The 19,968-nt window shown below is 37.7% G+C and overlaps 2 protein-coding genes across 3 annotated transcripts in view; one reads left to right on the plus strand and one right to left on the minus strand.

The window, feature by feature from the left end:
- The window catches only part of nt5dc1 (5'-nucleotidase domain containing 1), a 725,609-nt gene that overhangs the window by 566,926 nt on the left and 138,715 nt on the right, over positions 1 to 19,968 (minus strand). The window lies entirely within an intron of this gene.
- On the plus strand, positions 5,908 to 14,659 carry LOC138736882 (collagen alpha-1(X) chain-like). Its single transcript, XM_069887031.1, has 3 exons — positions 5,908 to 6,042; positions 8,500 to 8,571; positions 12,800 to 14,659. The coding sequence occupies exons 1-3, from the start codon at positions 5,911 to 5,913 to the stop codon at positions 14,657 to 14,659; spliced, it is 2,064 nt and encodes a 687-aa protein (XP_069743132.1). The 5' UTR covers positions 5,908 to 5,910.

The raw sequence follows: 19,968 nt of genomic DNA on the forward strand, positions 1-19,968 counted from the left end.
CTTTTTTTTCCCCAAGCCACACCTTCCGTTTCTTCTCGGCAGTTTCCAACCTTACAATATCAACCTCTCTAATTTATGTCAATTACCCCTACCCTGCTCCCTCTCTTTCCTTCACCCTTCTCCACCCCATTCCCTTCCTTCTATCAGAGAACTAACTTTCTTAGACCACTATACTCTCTCTGATCACATCTCAGCTTCTTTCTCTTTGACTCTCACTTGTATCCACCTATTAGCCTGATTTCCTCCCCCTTCCCCGCTACCTTTTTATAGGTGTCTGCCTGATTTTCAGGCCTGAAATATTGACTGCTTTTCATCTTCTACAGATGCCACATGACATGCCAAGTTTCTCCAGCAGCTTTGTGTGCTGCATTGGACCCCATCATCTGCAGATTTGCTTGCTTACCTCTTTCCAAAGTCTATCTGACCCTTTGACCTCCCCTTTCTATACTAATCATAGACTGTTGCGTCACCACGAAAATGCCTGTCTGCACTATTGTTATACTGTGGTAACTGTGAATACTTATTATCTTTTCTATTTGTTATCTCTTTAATTTGTAGTACTGTAGCTTTTTTTTCCCTTTTATGAAGAACCTATTCAGCTACAGCACAAATTTCAGTGCATATGTACATTGTTAAATACATTATCATTACCAGTACATTTGAAATGAACTTTATTTCTTTTTCCTTCACACCACACTTTCCATTCAAAGGCTTCTCAAAATCCCTTTTCAATTAAAACTTCAGCTACACCTACAAAATTTGTTTACTGCCAGATGTCTCCTAGTCTTTAAAGTATTTTCAAATAACTATTACACATAATTCATTACACATCCAATTAAAAGTGGGTGTGAAAGGGTAGTATAAATTTTACCATTGATTTCCTAATTATATGATGTATACAGCACATGCCACATCGGATCTTGTGGGTCAAGTAACAGAAAGAATGTTGAGGGAAACTGAATGGTCAGGGCAAGAGATCCAGAAAACAAATCATTGAGAAGTTTATGGCCCTTTCCAAGAGAAAGAAGGGAGATTCAGAAATATTTGGAGGCACAGTTGGCGTAGTGGTTAGAGCAATGCATTTAGAGCGCCAGCAATCTGGACCGGAGTTCGAATCCCATGCTGACTTTCTTCCCGTGTCTCCGTGGGTTTTCCCCAGGGACTATGATTTCCACCTACCATTCAAAATGTACCAGGGAAGTAGGTTAATGGAATGTAAATTGGGTAGCACAGACTTGTGGGCCAAAATGGCCTACTACTGTACTGTATGCCAGCTGCTATCAAAAATGATTCTTCAGTGCAATAATTAAGATTTTGGAGATATAATGCTAAACTGTTAATCAAACAATTTGTGTAGGTGAATATACGATAAATTAAACAAAACAGTGAAGAATGATACTTAGATTGGTGGTTAAATTACAAAACTATATTCTACTGACCTTGATGATGGGTCTGACCCACTAATCCCACGATGGCCATTGGAAAAATTAATTTCAAGTAATTAAATATATCTGGAATAAAGAGCTAGAATGAGTAATAGTGACCATAAACTTACAATATTGTATGCTATTGTCTATCTGGACAGGGGATTTGCCATCTTATCCAAGGGGTTCAGCCCTATGGTAACATGGTGGAATCATAAATGCTTTGTGAATTTGCAAAGCATGACACTCAGTTCAAAGGCAAGTTGGATGAACAATAAATAATTACCTAAATAAAAGGGATTATCCATGAGGGGAAACAGAAGTATTTTTTGGTTGTAATTCAATGATCTTGCATAAAAGCAGAGAGCCACTGATCAAATAACTGGAACCAGGGGCCTAACTTAATTTATGCTCTCTGCAAACAAAGTTCCTCAAGCCTTGTGGTGCCTCATCTGTGGTGAATGAAGATGCAAAAATCTGTGTTAAGGCCTGAGCAATCTCTTTCCATGCTTGCCATAGCATTCTGGGATAGATTTCAACAGACTCCATAGATTTACCCACCACATGAATAAGAAAAATCAAATACTACTGAATTGCTAAAATGAAAGAAATGAGTTAACTACTGAAATTCATGACAACATTCACAGATGGCAAAACCCTGTCACAAACATTGCCAGCTATCAAAGGATATCAGGGATAAAGCTTTACTCTCTGCGTCACTCCAGGTTCCAATGTTGTCCAGATCACTCTCCTGGATTTCAGAGTTGCACAGGGCCAGTGGTAACCTGAATAATATGAACAGGTTCCAGTGCAAGCATGGAAGGACCATAGGTATCAAATCCAGTCAGATATATCAGGCCAATACAATCTATTCAGAGAGCTATAAAGCATCTTTTGAGTTGGTGCAATAAACTTCAAATGCTTGCAAAATTTGAATGTACATCTCATGTTCTTCCTGAGTTACAGATTCCTGAATTGGAAGTGTGAATCCTATAAATTATGAGCAGCGAAAAAGCCTATAAAATTACCATGAGAAACCACTCATAACCTCATCCAGAAAATCCAATCTAATTCGAAACCAATCCAAAGACATGAAGTTGCAAATCTATCAATCAAAAAAGACCAAGAGAATAAAAAGAAACTGATTAGTTCAATTTGTCATTGTTTTTCTTGTTAAATTGAATACAAAAATATTATTTTTAAAAAATGAAAGGACCATTAAATTTAATCAGGAAATTCCTTTTTACATCCTCGTCAGCCTCTCAACATCCCTGGAGTGGATTACTAAATTTTCCCTTGCTTTAAAATTAGCAGTCCTAGCAAGATGAGAGTGCAGTATTTTCCAATGTATGCTGGTGCCAGTAAGATCTGCTCGGTTGGCTGCTGATATTATTTAAAGCAAACTTAAAGGTCTCATTTTAAAAACATTATCCAGAAAAATTTAGGTTGAAAAATACACCAAGGCTATTTGTGTGCAAGCTTGTGGGTCTTTTGACATTAGGTAATGGAATTGAAAACCAGGATACATATCTAACAGGCACTTTCCACTATCCCGAATCAAAATAACCCCTTTGCAGGGATATGTGAGTGGGTGATAGCCAGACAAAGCACCCCTTCAAACATATTATAAACATTATTTATGTTTATGTCAAAGTCCAAGTTTTGGTATAATAAAATATCAGCTCAATGGCATGATCAAAATTATTTGATTATTGGATGGTTGCAATTTTTCCAACCAAACATGATTTTTTTTTTCATTTTAAACCAATAAAAATTGTGTTGAGTTGAAACACAAAGATGGAGAGAAAGACACATTCAGAGAAAAAAAACACATCCTGATGCAAGTCAACAAACCAATGACAAATATTGAATTCAATGTATGCAGAGATCTCTTGGTAAAATTCTAAAATAGTACAACCAGATCTTGGACTCTCCTGATGTATTTGAGTCCTATGGAAGACCTGAGCAAAAAATAAATCTCACCAGTCCAGTAATGAGAGCATTTACATTGTTGGAGTTTCAATTACCATCTTCTGGATCCAATATCCGATCTCCCAGATGGATGTAAAAGATTTCATGGCACCCAGAGATCTGGTCAACATTTAGCCCTCCAACTAAGTTTCTAATTATTAACACAATATTCTTCATGGAATTTTGTTGTGTACAAATTGAATGTTGTATCCTACTTTGGAACATTGAGACTTCAAAAGCACTCGATCATCTACAGAACATATAGATACTTGAAATTTTAAGCAGTGGACTTTAATTACTTCTAAATGCATCAAGATGGCACACATTCCAAACACATTTACACTGTGGGATAAGATTCTGTGGAACTGAAATAAAATATTAAAAATAAGCAAAAAAACTAAGACAGAGAGAAAAGCAACAGCAGTATATGGTTGGTCTTCCATGAAGATTTTTCCATCATTCTTCTATAGTATGCAGCAAGTAAAAGTCAATGAATTAATGAAATGATTTACAAATACTTGTCATTTTCAAAAAATAATGAAAAATAAAATCATGATTTGTTGCATGAGCTGCAACCAAGTTGTGCTATGGCATAATTTTTGTTACATCAACTCTCAGCCATGTATAGTAAGTAATTCCTATAAACTCGCAAAAATTCACAATTACATAAAATATTTTTATAAATATCTGTAAAATCTCAGCCTCAATCCTTTCATACGCAATTTTATCATTAAATCCATTTCTAAAATATATATTAAATTACTTAAAATGGCACTTTATACTTTCTGGTTTGCAGCCTTTGAGATTAGTTCAATATAATTGGCTGGATGTGCTGTTTCGTGTCAACAATGTTAATTGATGTCCAATTCTTCTTCAGAGCAGGCACCTAAAGCAACTACTTATCTGGGAAGGTGAAATCCATACCAAAAACCTTTCTTTGCAGCTTTCAAGTTTAGAAACGAGCATTGTCTGTTTGCAGCTGAGTGCAAAGTCCAGGCCAAAATCTCTCAAGCATTATCTGTCCATATTATAATCACAGAGTAACTTGCCACAAGCTACATGCCAGAGTCTGAATTGAAAAGCAATGAACAAAAGTAAGAAAAACAACAGTAACTTTTTGTATGTCTGCTACAGGCTACTTTCAACACAAACATTATAATCAACCTGTCTATGGTGCAATTAAGCAATTTTGAAAACTTGGGAATTATAACAGAAAATATCTTCCAGCATTATAATGGATCATTATGTAACACAAATAGCAGCATTACAAAAATGAAAAGGAGGGAACTGAAAAACAAGGGAAACGGAAGTTAGTACAATACAGTAATAACATCTTTTTATTCTGGTATATCAACATAATCCAACAATATACCCCAATTTGAATGTTCAGGACACGTACAATTTCTAAGCACATCTGGTTTATATTGAAAGCTTTGCAAAACACACTTCCACATCAGGTTTGAAGGTATCGCAGTAGCCTAATCTTTCTATTTTTTAAAAAACTTTTCAACTGTAATTTCAATCCCTCAACCTTCTAATTGTCAATCTTACTATTATCAGATCCTCCCATTATAAACATATCTTAACAGCAAATGGATTCTTGGACTGGAAGAACCTTATAAGCTTAAGACCAGTTAAAATACTGATCGTTTGATCATTGGTGAAATCATATCATTGAAGAAGTAACAACACGAGAACATCATTTATTTCAAATTTCTAAATAAACTACACTCATTTTGTCCAACATCCAAGTTTAAATGTACAAGAAATAAATAGTTTTCCCAAACAAGTTAAAAATAATCTATCCCATATCTATATGATAAACTGTCTGCTGAGATAGATACCAATCATAAAGATGGCAAGGAAGCCCGAACCACAAGCAACCCACCAAGCTGACCTAACCTTCTGACGCAGGAAATACATGTAAACATAAAATTCATAATTAGCACTTGTGTTTTGAAAAGGAGGAGTTAAAAGATTTCATTTGTCCAAAATGAAAGTCTCCTCTATATAAATACATGGCATTCTACTTTAAAGTCACATCTTCATCACTCTTCATAATTGCAGAGAGAAGCAAGGTTCTCAATTCAAAATAATGCTGGTATGTTTTGCTTAATTTTGTGCTATTGTTTACTTGGGTAAAGGACAGGAGGCCAAAGATGATTTTTTTTGTGAGTATTTGTATGTGATTAACACACCAGTCTGCTTTGTAGCACTCTATATAAAATGCATTAGTATGGGAAACACATATTGTTCAACTACAGGATGCAGAAGTCTATTGGTAAAAAAAACATTTTCTCAGTATTATCTGAGTGATAGTGAGACCTTTCAGAAAATCTTAAAACAATGTTTAAGTCCGTAGCAAAATGCAACAAAATAATTTTTATTAAACTGGTTATACATTTTAAATTCAAAAATCTAATCAATTACACAGAATATATTTAAATTACTCTGCATCTTGTTTTATTAATATTGTTTTGTTTTTTTTAAATCACAGATCTGATCAGATCCAACCATGGTTTCAAAACAAAGCATTTTGTTTTTATTACTTCTGACCCTGACCTTGACCAATGGAAAGGGATACCGCCCTCTCCGAGCAAAAACCAACTGGGGTAAGCTTGAACTTCATTTCAGAAAAATGCTACTTGTAAGAGCACATGAAAGTAAAAACTGGACAAACCCAACTTCATTCAAACTTTCGAGAGTTTAAAAAAAGGCAAGTTGTTCTATTAAATAAGTTCTCTACTTGATTTAAAAGTTCCTTTTCACGATACAACTCATCTGTACGTCTTCCAGCTGCATTCCTTAAATTATTATAATTAGTTATCACAATTTTCATTTCTGTATTTGTTTTACATGAGGTTAAAAATGAAGACAAAAGATTCTTGAAATATTCAGCAGGTCAAACTGTAGATGTAGAGTTGTACGTTGATGACTTTTTATTAGAATTGACATTTAACTGGTCCACATTCGAGAGTTCTGATGAAAGATAATCAATGAAGCCTCAATTCTTTCCTTCTTTGCAAATGAGGCTTGATTTTTTTTCTACTACTGCATTATGTAATTATTTTAAATTATCAGCATCTGAATCAGTACTGCTTTGCTTTTCTTTTACCATGGACAATACATATATGCATGCTACAAGCATATATTATTCAACTAACATAGGTGAGATATAGGATTACACATACAACATTTATTTTCATACATTATGCAGCGTTTACAAGATTATACACAAGCATCAGAATTTATTTTCACCATTTCACTACACAATTTTCCTGAGGTCGAAATGCAATATTCCAAGTCTGTGGACAATATGAAATCAAGTGAGCGGTGAAAAAGATGCTAAAAGTTTTCAAGTTGAATGAATGAAAAACAAGATGATAGCCAAGGTACAATGTCGAGAATGTAAAGATGCAATAAGGAAATAAAAAGTATTGTATTTTTAAATGGCAAGCTTTTCAAGTCCAGATATTTGAAGAGAACACAGTGTCCTTTCACACAAGTCACTGAAAGCTAGCCTACAAGTGAATCACATAGTTCATCTAGCAAATGGTTCGCTAAGCTTTAGTGCAATCAGATTTGGGTACAAAAGTGAAAATGTCTTAACACAGCAATGTTAAGTTTCAATGAGAACACAGATGAAATGTTAATCCCCTTTTCTAAAAAAAATGGACGCTGCAAAGTAGAGCAAAGATTCATCACACTGGTTCCTTGGCTAGGAGGTCTATCATAAGATGGAGTAGGTCGCGCCTCTATTTAGCACGTAGGAGGGAGATCCTCTATTATAAACATAAAAAATTCATTGCAGACTCCACAGAGTAGATACTAGAAAGATATTTATCCTGATTGAGATTAAAACTAGGGGTGACAATCAGAATTATTCCTACCCAAAAAAGTTCCAGAGGATCACTCAGTAAAAACACAATGCTAGAGAAACTTAACAGGTCAAACGGTATTCTTTGTATAGCAAGGATAAAGGTATATAACCAACATTTCAGGCTTGAGCCCTTCATCAAGGTATGGAAAAATGTCAGCAAATGCCCAAACAAAATGGTAGGGGGAGAAGCAGAGTTCCCAAAGGCAGCAAGTGGAGAAGGAAGGAGGGCACAGCAACAAGCAAGGGGAGGAGGAATGGCTCTGTGAATGGAGAGGGAAGGGGGTGCAGAGCTATGGGAAAGAAAACAAAGGGCAAGGGAAAGGAGGGATATTGGAGAGTTTCTCCAGTATTGTGTTTTTACTTCAACCATGGTGTCTGCAGACATTCGTGTTTCATTCTGTTTGACCTGCTGAGTTTCTCCAGCATTGTTTTTACTTCAATCATGGTGTTTGCAGACTTTTGTTTTACTCCAGAGGATCAATCAATGATGCTATTTGAAATTGAAGTGTATGAATTTCTGGGTTAAGCAGAATCACAGAATATGGCAATAGGGCATGAAAATAGTATTGAGGGTGAAGATCTGCCATGATCAACAGTGAGTACCACTTCCTACATGTTCATGCAGGTGCTCAACATTGCTTGGTACGAGAGGACAAAGCTTGTAAGACGCTGCTAAATAGCAATGACTTTGGGTCAGCAAGATCTTCATCCACTTAAATTTCTATGTTTCTGGTAGACTTCATAAAACTATGTCTGCGTGCAGTGCAAGGAGTCAGGAACTATTTCAGAAAATGATCAGGTAGCCACTCCTATTTGGTTAAATTTACACGTTTTCATTGAGTTGCCAAAGAAGCTGACATTATGTTTGCATGTGAATTGTAAAGTAATCTTTGCAGCACTACATCTCGGTCCTTGTCAGAACCCAGTTTTTTTTTAAGATTTATGGTCAATATTTTCAATACCTATCACCACCATGCACCTCAACCACAATCTTTAATTAGCAAGAGTGAGAAAGCTTTATTTTACCTTAAATCTATGATGCTTGAACTGGTTACTATGGTTTGTGCGGGTAACATAATATGGCCTTTTCCTCCATAAACCTGGGTAAAAAGTAGAATGGGTGGTTTGGATTTGATATGTTCCATATACGATCTCTTCAGAAATTTACTAAATACTGTAAAAGATTATTTTGCATTTAACAATTCAATATTTGGTCTAAATTAGGAGATGATTCAAATGGAAGTGACTCAGGTGAAAATGACTCGGGTGGAGATGATTCAGACAGCTCTGAAGGTGGTAAGTTTAACTGGGATTGCCAACTACTCAAATAGGCATAATTTTTAAATGTTTGAAATAGCTGTCCATTATGAACCACAGAGTGGATTATGCATCTGCTACAGTGTAAAACGATGCTAAACTTTTAAACTAAAATTAACTTCACAATTTCTGCAGGTATGTGCATAGTTGAACACAGAATTCCCAAAACTGCTTTAGATTGTCTGTACTCTTCCACAAATTATACTGTTTTGTACAATAAATTAATCAACTAAGTTTTGAAACCACTCACAAAACAATGAAAATATTATCCTATGAGACACAAGTTAACAACTTAATTTGAAATAAATCTTTAACACTCCAGAACTAAATAATTTATTTTATGTCCATTAATTTTACATTGATCAGGCAGTTCAACGACATAATTCTTGCTAAATGCATTGAATATTTTGAACAAACACCTAAAAGATGTGGGAAAGAGGAAGTCCAAATGACAAAGAACATTTGATCTTTCTTTGTAGCTTTCTTCATGATCAGTATTAAGTACTGCTGATTCAAAATGCAAACATTTCTTTGTCCATTATAGTACCCAAACATAAAAAATAATGACAGAGAAAGAGCAAAACTTAATCCTTATTGTGGCTGATAACTGAACAGGGCAGCATGGCTAGCAACGCTTTTACAGCACTAGTGCCCCGGTTCGAATCCAGAACTATCTGAAAGGAGTTTGTACATTCTCTCTGTTTCTGCATGGCTTTCTTCTGGGTGCTCTAATTTCCTCCCACCCTTCAAAATGTACCAAGGTTGTTCATCAGTTGGGTTAATTGGGCAGCATGTGCTAGTGTGACTAAAGGACCTGTTACTAGTGTGACTAAGAGCTGCAAGTCTAAAATTAATTAGTTTTTTTTTTAAATTACATTACAATAAATGGTTCTAAAGTTTTTTTTGTGCAGTAAAAGCAAAAATGCTTCATACAACATGCCACAGATATGTTAAACATACCAATTTCATGTCGACGTTAAAAAGTGTGAACAAAACAAAGCAGTTCCAATTACTTCATTGTTGAATCGGGAAAGTTGGTTGCAAACTAAATCCCTTCCATGGATAGTTTTTAAAATATATAGATTTCTGTAAAATATTAGTCTAGCGTTCATGTCAATCAAGACTGGAGAGAGAAAGGATGATGGAACTTCAGCAGAGACGGTAGAAATTCACGCATGCAAGATTAGAGCAAAGAAAAAAAGGTTGGAATCGGAGGCTATGTAAGCAAAGAGTTATCTACCTATTAGACAGCAAGAAAATCAGAGTACAGTAACGAGAAGAAGCAATGTTACATAAAGGACAGAAAAGGGTTCAAATCCAGTACTGACAACAATGAGTTTGTATGTTTTCCCTGTGTTTGCATGAGTTTCCTCCAGGTGCTCTAGCTTCAGCCCACACCTCAAAAACCAAGGCTTGTATGCTAATTGGGGGTATTTTGGCAGCCAGGTCCTGGGCCAGAAGGCCCTGTTATCAGGCTGTATGTTTAATTGGGTTTTTTTAAATAATTAAAATTGAACTTATAAAACAAACCACAATATCTGTGGCTATGTGCATAGTTTAACACAAAATTCTGTGCTAAATTATGCACACACCTGTGGCATTTGACTATTCAAAAACAACTTTAGCGAAATAAAATAAGAAAACAATATTGAGAGAAAAGTTGGAAAAAGTGAATCAATCACAAATTTATATTGCTTGGCATAACAAAAGAATTGAGACTTCATGAGGAAAATTAATTTGTCAATGAGCTCTGAGCGGGAATTAAAATGTATTTGCTATCCTGCTTGCAAAATTAAATAAAATATAAGGCTTTACTCAGCTTGACTTTTAACAACATGGCTAAGTACTTTTGATGACCGAAGCTTAGCGACAAGCAGAGCTGAAGTTCTCTTTCAGTCCACAAACTCTCTTTGACAACTATAATTAGAGTGTTAACACAGGAAAATTCCATTCAGCACATTAAGAAACTCAATACCTGTAAAGTGAGCTTTGTCAATCTCAAAACCCGATACAACTCTTTTAACATTCCAAAATATGATTGCTTTAAAATATTGAGCATTAAATTACAGCTTCTCTCCCAAACCATCCATTGAACTATGAATGATCTCCAGATTGATTTATTCCATTCATTTGACTGACAGTAAAACATTCTAAAATATATTTGTTGCAATGTTCCGAATTTAAATACCAAAAACAGACCATAGGCAAAGAAAAAAAAGGAGAACCCCAATAATAACTTACTGGGCACTCCCAACAAGGTAAGACTCCGTTGCTGGAAAAATTCTTGTTACAATTTGCTAGATTAGAATAGAGAAAAGGAATAAAATCCCACCAAATGAACTTTGCTCGAGTTCAAGAGATTGAAAAACTAGAGACATATTCAGCTGAATAAAGAGGGACAACTCACCTGTAATGACTCTGGGTAAAACTACTTTTGTGAGGTGGAATGTGCAGAAAGCAGGTTGGAGAGACCCAACCATAGAGTTAAGTGAAAGATGTGCATGGATTGGTAAAGTGATGAGACCTTCAAGAACTTTGAAGAGGAAACGTAGGTTGCAGATGGAGAATAAGCATTCAGTTGTCATATGTTTATTTATAAAGGAGTAATGGTGGTTTTTAACTGAAGGAATAAATATTTCATGAGATTAAATACTATATATATATATAAACAGTAGGGAAAAAGGTTAACCCACAAAAAGAGAATGGACAATAAATTCTGGTCGAGCTAGCAAAACCCACATAACATGATTAAGAATTAATTCTGCTCACAGCTCTGAGTAAAACCAATGACAAACAGCTTTGTCAAACCAGAGATAGGAAAGGGGAAGGAGAAGAGGGATCAAGAACTAAGGAGATTTTGGGTTGGAATTCTGATACCCATGACACTGGCAGCTAAAGGAACGATAGCCAATTAAATTATTCTATTTGCCAAGAGGCAAGAAGAGCACTGGACATTACCTGGATAGGAGTACTTTAGATATATGGACTGATTGGATAGACGGGGCTTATTTTCCATGGTGTGAAGAAGTCTTGATAGGTGACCTACAAGTATATAAAATGAAGAGAGGTAGATAGGGTAGATAATCAACATGTTTTTCCTACGGTAGAGGTATTGAAAGCAAGAGGGCATAGATTTATAGTGATGAGGGAAATGGAAAGGGGATCTTTTACATAGAGGGCAGTAAATACCTGGTACATGCTGCCAGAGGTGGTGGAATAAGTACAACTACTATGTTTAAGAAGCATTTTAACAGAAACTTGAACAAAGCACGGAAGGAGACAGTCCAAATGCAAGTAATTTGGGTTAGCACAGATGGGTAAAACAGTCAGCATGGAAATGGAGGCCCAAAGAGTTCTATCTGTGATGTACCACATTAAGACACAGTGATATCAGAATGTTTCAGGACTAAAAAAACGAGTAGATATCTAGAGGCAAAACAAGCCAAAAGAAGAAATCAAATGGATCAGAATTTTAAAATAAACACTGTTGGGTCAGGAATCAAAAGGCACAAGGATAATGGATAAATAGAACTTAGTTGAGAGATAAGAAATGAGTAGCAAATTGTCAGATGTAGTAGTTTATGGAAAATTGAAGGCCATCTGGAACAATGGAAGAGTTAATGTAGTGATAAAGCCTGGATCAGCCAATTTAAAATGAACTACATACTTCAATCAATTCTTCTTCAACTTCAAGGTTAAAAACCTGAGAATCAAAAATGTCAATGATTTGAGAAAAAAAATCAATACATTCACTATTGAAATACACATTTTTCTATCATTATTTCCACCTTCAAATGACCTTCCATGAATAATCTTTTTTGGCCTAAAATTTTAATAACTTCAGATTTTAACCTGAAGAGTAATTTGAAAAAAGATCATAATTCTAACATTAAAACAATAAATCGATTTTTATCCCAGTGGCAGATGTAGACTTGCAAATATATTGTGCCTTAAGATCTTAACGATACCTGTGCAAAGTTCAGTTAATCCACACTGTAAAACAATGCATACAGGCAGAGAATAACTGGCTCCAAACTAAAAAGTACAATACTCTGATTTGAGTATGTAGTAATGACCCACTTAAGAGAGAACATGAGAAACTTCATGGTTATCCTGAGTTAAAATGAGAAAGTAAATTGCTGGTATTGTATGACAAAAGTACATTATAGACAATTATCACAACCTTGATCATGGGAAAAAATGAAAGCAAAATCTAAAGTTTCCCTCCTTTCTTTTTGCAAAAGGAGTAAGACGTGGGCCACGTGGGCCTCGTGGGCCGCCAGGACCACCAGGATCACAGGGTCCAGCTGGAAAGCCAGGGATTGGACTGCCAGGAGCCCCTGGAAAACCTGGACAACGAGGACCAGAGGGAAAATCAATTGCAGGAAAATCAGGAATTCCAGGAGCCGCTGGAAAACCAGGTGGAAAGGGATCTCCTGGAGAAAAAGGTGAACGGGGTTCTCCTGGGAAACCAGGAGAAAGAGGCAGTGTAGGACACAGAGGGCCTGCTGGACCACCTGGACTGTCAATTCCAGGTAAACCAGGTCCCCAAGGACCACCAGGACGTCCAGGCCCCCCAGGATCACCTGGAGGAAAAGGAAAGACAGGAAGTCCAGGTCATCCAGGGCCAAAAGGAGAAAAGGGATCAGGAAGCCCAGGACATCCAGGAGATAAAGGTGCTACAGGTGCAAGAGGGCCTCCAGGTCCACCTGGATCCAATGGAATTGGACGTCCCGGGGCTCCTGGTCCTCCTGGTAAAGCAGGTTCAAAGGGTGAAAAGGGTTCCCCAGGTTCACAAGGAATGCCAGGTGCACAAGGCAAAAAAGGACAACCGGGTCCACCTGGACAACCAGGATATGGGAAGCCTGGAGTGACTGGCAAACCAGGGTCAACAGGACCTCCTGGGTCAAAGGGTTCACAGGGTCCAAGAGGTTTGCCAGGCACACCTGGACTTCCAGGCTTTGGCAAATCCGGAAGTCAAGGTCCAAAGGGAGAACGTGGCCCTGCGGGTACAAATGGTTACCCTGGGGAACAAGGGAAAAAAGGAGACCAAGGTCAACCTGGAGGTCAAGGACCTGAAGGACAAGCTGGTTTACCAGGTGAAAAAGGTCCAAGAGGGTTTCCTGGTCATGCTGGGGCACCAGGATCACAAGGACAGCCCGGACCATCGGGTCCACAAGGGCATCAAGGAATAAAAGGCCAGCCAGGACCAACTGGTCCACCTGGAACAGCAGGATCTCCAGGTCAACCAGGTAGACCAGGCTTACAGGGACAACAAGGGTTACCTGGTCGAAAAGGTGACACTGGAATAGCTGGATCACCTGGAAAATCAGGTAGTCCAGGTCCTCCAGGACCTTCTGGACCACCTGGGTACCCAGGTAAAGATGGAATGAGAGGGTCTCCTGGAACATCTGGTCCACGAGGATCACCTGGATCTCAAGGATCTCCTGGATACCCTGGGGAAAAGGGAGATCCAGGTCCTCCTGGTCCACCTGGGAATCCAGGGGATTATTATGGAAAAATTTCAGCCAGCTTGCCTGGTTCACCTGGACGACCAGGACCACCAGGCGCCCCAGGACTTCCTGGTCCGCCAGGTCCTCCAGGAATAAGGATCGTAAAATCAGGAAAGTATGATGACGACGATGACTCCAGCATGTCAGAGGAAGTTGATTCCATTCCAGCATTTACAGCGATGCTTTCTCATTCATATTCATCAACTGGGAAACCAGTAAAATTTGATAGAATATTAATTAATTCAAATGATAATTATGATCCAGCGACTGGAATTTTTACATGTGAAATACCTGGAATCTATCAATTTTCTTATCACATACAAGTTAAAGGAGCAAATGTTTGGGTTGGATTATACAAAAATAATAAACCTCTAATGTATACGTATGATGAATATAAAAAAGGTTATATTGATCAAGCTTCAGGAAGTGCTGTTGTGCGTCTATATAAAAATGATCAAGTTTATATTCAATTACCTTCAAAAGATTCTAATGGGTTGTATTCATCAGATGATAAAACATCCTCCTTTTCAGGGTTTCTAATTGTTCAATCGTGATGCACATTAACTGAAATGCATGATGTAAATGAATTTATGTGACTATGTTGATCACAAAAACTAAATCAGAGATAAAATTCAGATGTTTAACAACATGAAAGGTTATATTGTGTTCTTGCGGAATAAAAAGTTTGATCTGTTGTGATTTTACCTGTAATAAAACTTTTCTTAAAACAAAATTCTCTGACTACAATAATAACATTTTCAGTTACTGAAAATACAAATACTGAACATAAGTTACTTTCTGTACATTGCTATTGTTAACTGAGTGAAACACGAAGGTCTGCAGATGCAGTGATTGTGGAAAAAACACAAAGCTGGAGAAACTCAGCAGGTCACACAGCATACTTTATATAGCAAATATAAAGATACATAACTAACATTTCAGGCCTCAGCACTTCATCAAGGTATAAGTAAAATGTAGACAGGCATCTGAATAAAATGGAGGGGGAGGGAAGAGGCAGGGGGAGAAGAACAGGCAATTATTGCTATTTCATGGCTATCTCTGCTATGGAAAATTATCATTAATTTCTACCACAAATAAAGCATTAGAACATACAGGATTTTTTTTTGTTGGTGATTTAAAACATATAGAAAGGGCATACAAAACTCATTTTGTTGCAGGAGGTCAACAGCTAGACTCGCCCATGCTCCTTTGAACTTTTATTTTTGCCCATTTGGATCCTGAACGTACAAACTAAATCACATTGAAGTAGGAAAACAGAGCATCCGGGACTTGAGCAACTGGACACTTCCTTTGCGATATTGTTTTAAAATGCATTCATTTTTCAATATATACAATGGAAGGTGTGGCCAAACTACGGCTCAGCTCTTTTCCATGTAATGTGTGACTCGCGGAAATATGTTGGCTGGAGGAGACATCAGTGCTCCCAAAGCTGCCCCAGGACACAGGAGCAGAGTGGGCAGCGCACGCTGGAATCAGATTCTCCTCACTCAGGCCAGGCCACAGCATTACAGAGCGCCACCAATGCAAGGTGTGCAGTAGGAGGGTCAGACAAAGCTGAGGATCCTCTGCTGGGAGCAGTTGCAGAGGTGGGCAAAACAGGGCTGGGCCAGGCGAGTTTCAATGAGGCATGGCCTGCCCCAGAGGTGGGTGTTTATTCAGGCACTTGGGGGAGGGGCAGGAAGCAACATGACAGAGGAGAGGATTCCTCAATGATGACTTCATCCAGGCACTAAGTCAAGACAGAACTGGAGACGGCAGCAGCAATGAAGGTTCTGTCAGTGGTCACAGGCAAGCCTTTGGCCCACTGGATGGAGAGTCAGTATCTGGCAGCACAAAGGTTAGACCTCTCCATAATCCCAGCCTCTACTCCCAGCAGCCACTCTCCCCATCCCAACTGCAACTGTTCAGAGGGAAGTGGAGGGTGGGACAGGGAGAAGCAGAGCTGGGCCCCCCCAGGTTTCGCCTTGCCACAGAAGGCAGCTTTGTATTGGTTCACTTTCCGCATCATGCGCCCGGCTGTGGTCACTGCAATGGTGTAGATATCTGCAGCATTCCTGAAGAGAACGCATCAGAAACAAGAGCAGGAGTCATCAATCCGGCCTGTCGACATCACAGCTGATCTGGCTGTAGACCCAGTTCTGCCTTTCCCCCATAGCCCTTAATTCCCCAACAATGAAAAAAATCTTACCCTTATCTTAAATATATTTAATGAGGCAGCATCTACTGGTTCCTTGGGCAGAGATCTACACAGAAAATCAGTCAAGATTTTCAAAATACTAGGTATGCATGTGTAATTTTTGATTATTGAAGTGAATACAAATTAGTAGTTTAAAAACTACATACATGAATAAATATTACATACATTTATTTTTTAATGTTTACATAATTTTTTTGTAACAAAACATCAATTCAAGAATAAAAAATGTGTCTGTAATATTTTTTCATGTCCTGCTGCTCTCAAACATCTGATGTGGCTCTTGCATTAAGCAAGTCTGGCAACCCCTGTACTAGGGACAACAGTTTTTGCTCATGCTCAGTTGACTTTGAGAATATAGTTGAGAGTTTCGTTCTTGAACCACTGCACAGGTGAGGGTAGCCCATCAATGCTGTTAGTTAGGGAATTCCAGATGGAGGCACAGAGGTAAGTTTGGGGTTCGAGTTGGAGGTGAATCTGAAATTATCCTATGCACCTTGTCTTTCCTGACAGTAAAGATCATGGGTTTGGGAAGTGTGGATGCATTTTGCAGATTGTGGTTGCTTTATGCAGTGCAGTAATAGGGAAAGAAGTTTCCAAGTAAAGATGACATACAAGTTGGAAAGAAATATAGATAGGTGACTGTATGCCAGTCCACTTGCTGCTCTTCTCCTAAATGGAAATACTCACACAGCAATTTAAATGATTTGTCGACGACATCCATTATGTGTATGTTGCACTGACGATGGATGGAATGAATGTTTATAATGAAGGATCAGGTGCCAATCAAACACTCTACTTTGTCCTGGGTGGTGTTACATTTTGAGATTGCTATTGGAATTGTATTCATCCATATATGTGCTAAGTATTATAACACTCTTCTTCCTACTGCCTTTTGTTTTTCTAGACAGACTCAGGGTATCAGGCAAGTCACCCATTGCCATAAAACTGACAAATGATCTGCCCTTGTGATCATGGCAATTATATGGATGGCCTAATTGAGTTTCTGGTCAAGAAATGTTTTGGGAGAGAAAATGATGATAGAAATCCAGCTTTATGCAAATTCTCCCACAAAGTTTTAAAATATTTTTCAATCAATAATGAATCAGGTTGGGGTAATTATTTAATTAAATTAAATAATTGAACCAAGGGAAGGGCAATACAATATTGGTAACGAGAGAAATCACACATTTCTTGTTTACAGAAAAACTGACTTATGGACAGTTCTCAGGAATAGAACCCATAACTTGGGGATCCCCTGAACCCAATTTTAACAACAAATGGAATAGTGTGTTAACTTAAATGACCAACTTAATCATAAAAGAATTAAATAATTACAGTGAAATTTCAAGTAACCAGCAGCCTCAAGAAACCGGCAAAATAAAGAGAAAAATAAAATGAATAAGAATAAAATAAAAGGCAAAAAAAAACTTACCAGTAAGTTTAAAATTGTAAAAGTAAATGTTCTCTGAAGTGACACATGAACCTTTGGTGAAGATGGGAGCAAATATTTAGTCAACGGAGTCATTTGGTTGTAGCAGCTGTTTGAATAAAGTTGTGTGAAACATCAATAGCGTCACACAAGACGAAGAGTTCATCATTTAGGTAATTCCCTTAAAGTGCCTCTTTATTCCTTCTGAGGAAAAATCACCCTGGTCAGAGGCTAAATCTGTAAACTTTGGGGAGGGAAGTTAATTATCTATTATATTATTGCTCGTCTTTCAGACGGCTCTGTGGAGGGGGAGAAACCTGCAGATGGAGATATGGTTGCATGTCTTCAAAGAATATGACTGAAAATAAAGTAAAATGCTTTAAGGTTTATATATTCATGCAAGTGAAGTTTGTTCAGTGTTTGCACAATATAGTATTTTTGTCTTTTTAACTGTTTATTCTTAATGTAGGTGTATTAGTTAGGTATTGTAAGAGTACGTCTCAAGAAACTGGAAAATACCTGGCATCAACCAATCCCACAGGTGCCGGATACCAGGGGCTTTACTGTGCATTGACATTTCTATATTTATTAACTCTAGGTAAAAAGCACACTTTTCATTTGAATTTTTCAATTCTTACTCGACAACATTTGAGTGTTGTGCTACACCTTTCAAGCATGCAGCATTTATTTTCCATTTATAGTATGAGGACAAGCAAGCACAGAAGGAAGAAATACAAATTATTTCCACATGTTATGAATTAAAGTGCTCACACCAATATTTTGCTTGCATGTGCAGTGTTTGCACATGCAAGTGGAGAGTTTTATCTCAAATAGAAAAAACAATGATTTATCAGCAAAAACAGTCCTGAGTGAGTTCTACCACTAATGACACTTAATTAGACAACCAGTTTCATTCAGCAAACACTTCACTAAAAAATTGGCACACATCACCATCATGTGTTGTTAGTCAGTGCAAGAATAAGGAGTTAAGTTAAATGGCAAATGACAGTTCAGCATTTAACACCATCGTCCCCTCAAAACTAATCAACAAACTCCGAGACCTGGAACTCAACACCCCATTGTGTAATTGGATCATGGTCAGCTGTGGTCCAGACCACAGTCAGTGAGGATTGGTAAGAACATCTCCTCCACAATCTCCATCAGCCCCAGAGCACTACAGGGATGCGTTCTTAGCCCCCGGCTCTACTCACTTTACACTTATAACTGTGTAGCTCAGTACGACAATAATATCATCTACAAATTTGCTGACCATGCCACATTAGTGGGTTGTATAAAGAAAGGTGATGAGTCAATATTAAAGGAGGGAAATAAAACATTGGGCTGAATGGTGCACAAACAACAACCTTGCACTCAATGCCACCAAAACTAAGGAGCCAATTTTTGACTTCAGGAAGGGAAAGCCAAAGATAAACAATCCAGTGATCATTGGGGGAATCAGAGTAGAGAGGGGTGAGCATATTTAAGTTCTTGGGAGTCACTATCACAAAGGATCTTTCCTGGACCCAACACACCAATGGGATTGTGAAGAAAGCGAAAGCACATCAGCACCACTACTTCCTCAGTTTTCTGAAGTTTGGTATGACACCAGAAACCCTGGCAAATTTCCACAGATGCATGGTGGAAAGTGTACTGACTGGCTGCATCATGAACTAGTATGGGGACACCAATATCCGAGTGCAAAACCCTCAAAAAGGTAGAGGACATAGTCCAGGACATCATAGGCAAAACCCTCCCCACTATCGAGAACATATACCATTGGAGAGCAGCAGCAATCAACAAGGATCCACATCACCCAGCATACATTTTGTTCTCACTGCTACCATCAGGAAAGAGGTATAGGTGCCACAAGACTCGCACCACCATGTTCAGGAAAAGCTGCTATCCCACCACCATCAGACTCCCCAACAACAAACACAATCAAGGATTCATTTAAGGACTCTTGTTCATTTTTTTAAAATTCTCTATATTACACAGTTTATCTACATTCATTATCTGTTTACAGTTATTTGATTACATGTATATGCTATGTACAGTTTATTTTTGCACATTCAATAAGAATAAGTGGTAATTCTGCTTCCCCGCAGAAAAAAAATTCTCAGGGTTGAATGTGATGGCATATATGTACTCACAATAAATCTGAAATCTGAAAAAAAATCTGAAATGAATGCACAGCTGAAGAGTTGGTAGAGACAGGA

The sequence above is a fragment of the Narcine bancroftii genome, chromosome 6 (assembly GCF_036971445.1).
Source record: "Narcine bancroftii isolate sNarBan1 chromosome 6, sNarBan1.hap1, whole genome shotgun sequence".
In the NCBI taxonomy this organism is placed as follows: Eukaryota; Metazoa; Chordata; class Chondrichthyes; order Torpediniformes; family Narcinidae; genus Narcine; species Narcine bancroftii.

Coding starts and splice junctions, on each gene's coding strand:
- LOC138736882 (XM_069887031.1), top strand. CDS start 5,911: ATGGTTTCAAAACAAAGCATTTTGTTTTTATTACTTCTGACCCTGACC. Junction 6,043..8,499: donor ATTTCAGAAAAATGCTACTT/GTAAGAGCACAT, acceptor GGTCTAAATTAG/GAGATGATTCAAATGGAAGT. Junction 8,572..12,799: donor TTCAGACAGCTCTGAAGGTG/GTAAGTTTAACT, acceptor AAAAAATGAAAG/CAAAATCTAAAGTTTCCCTC.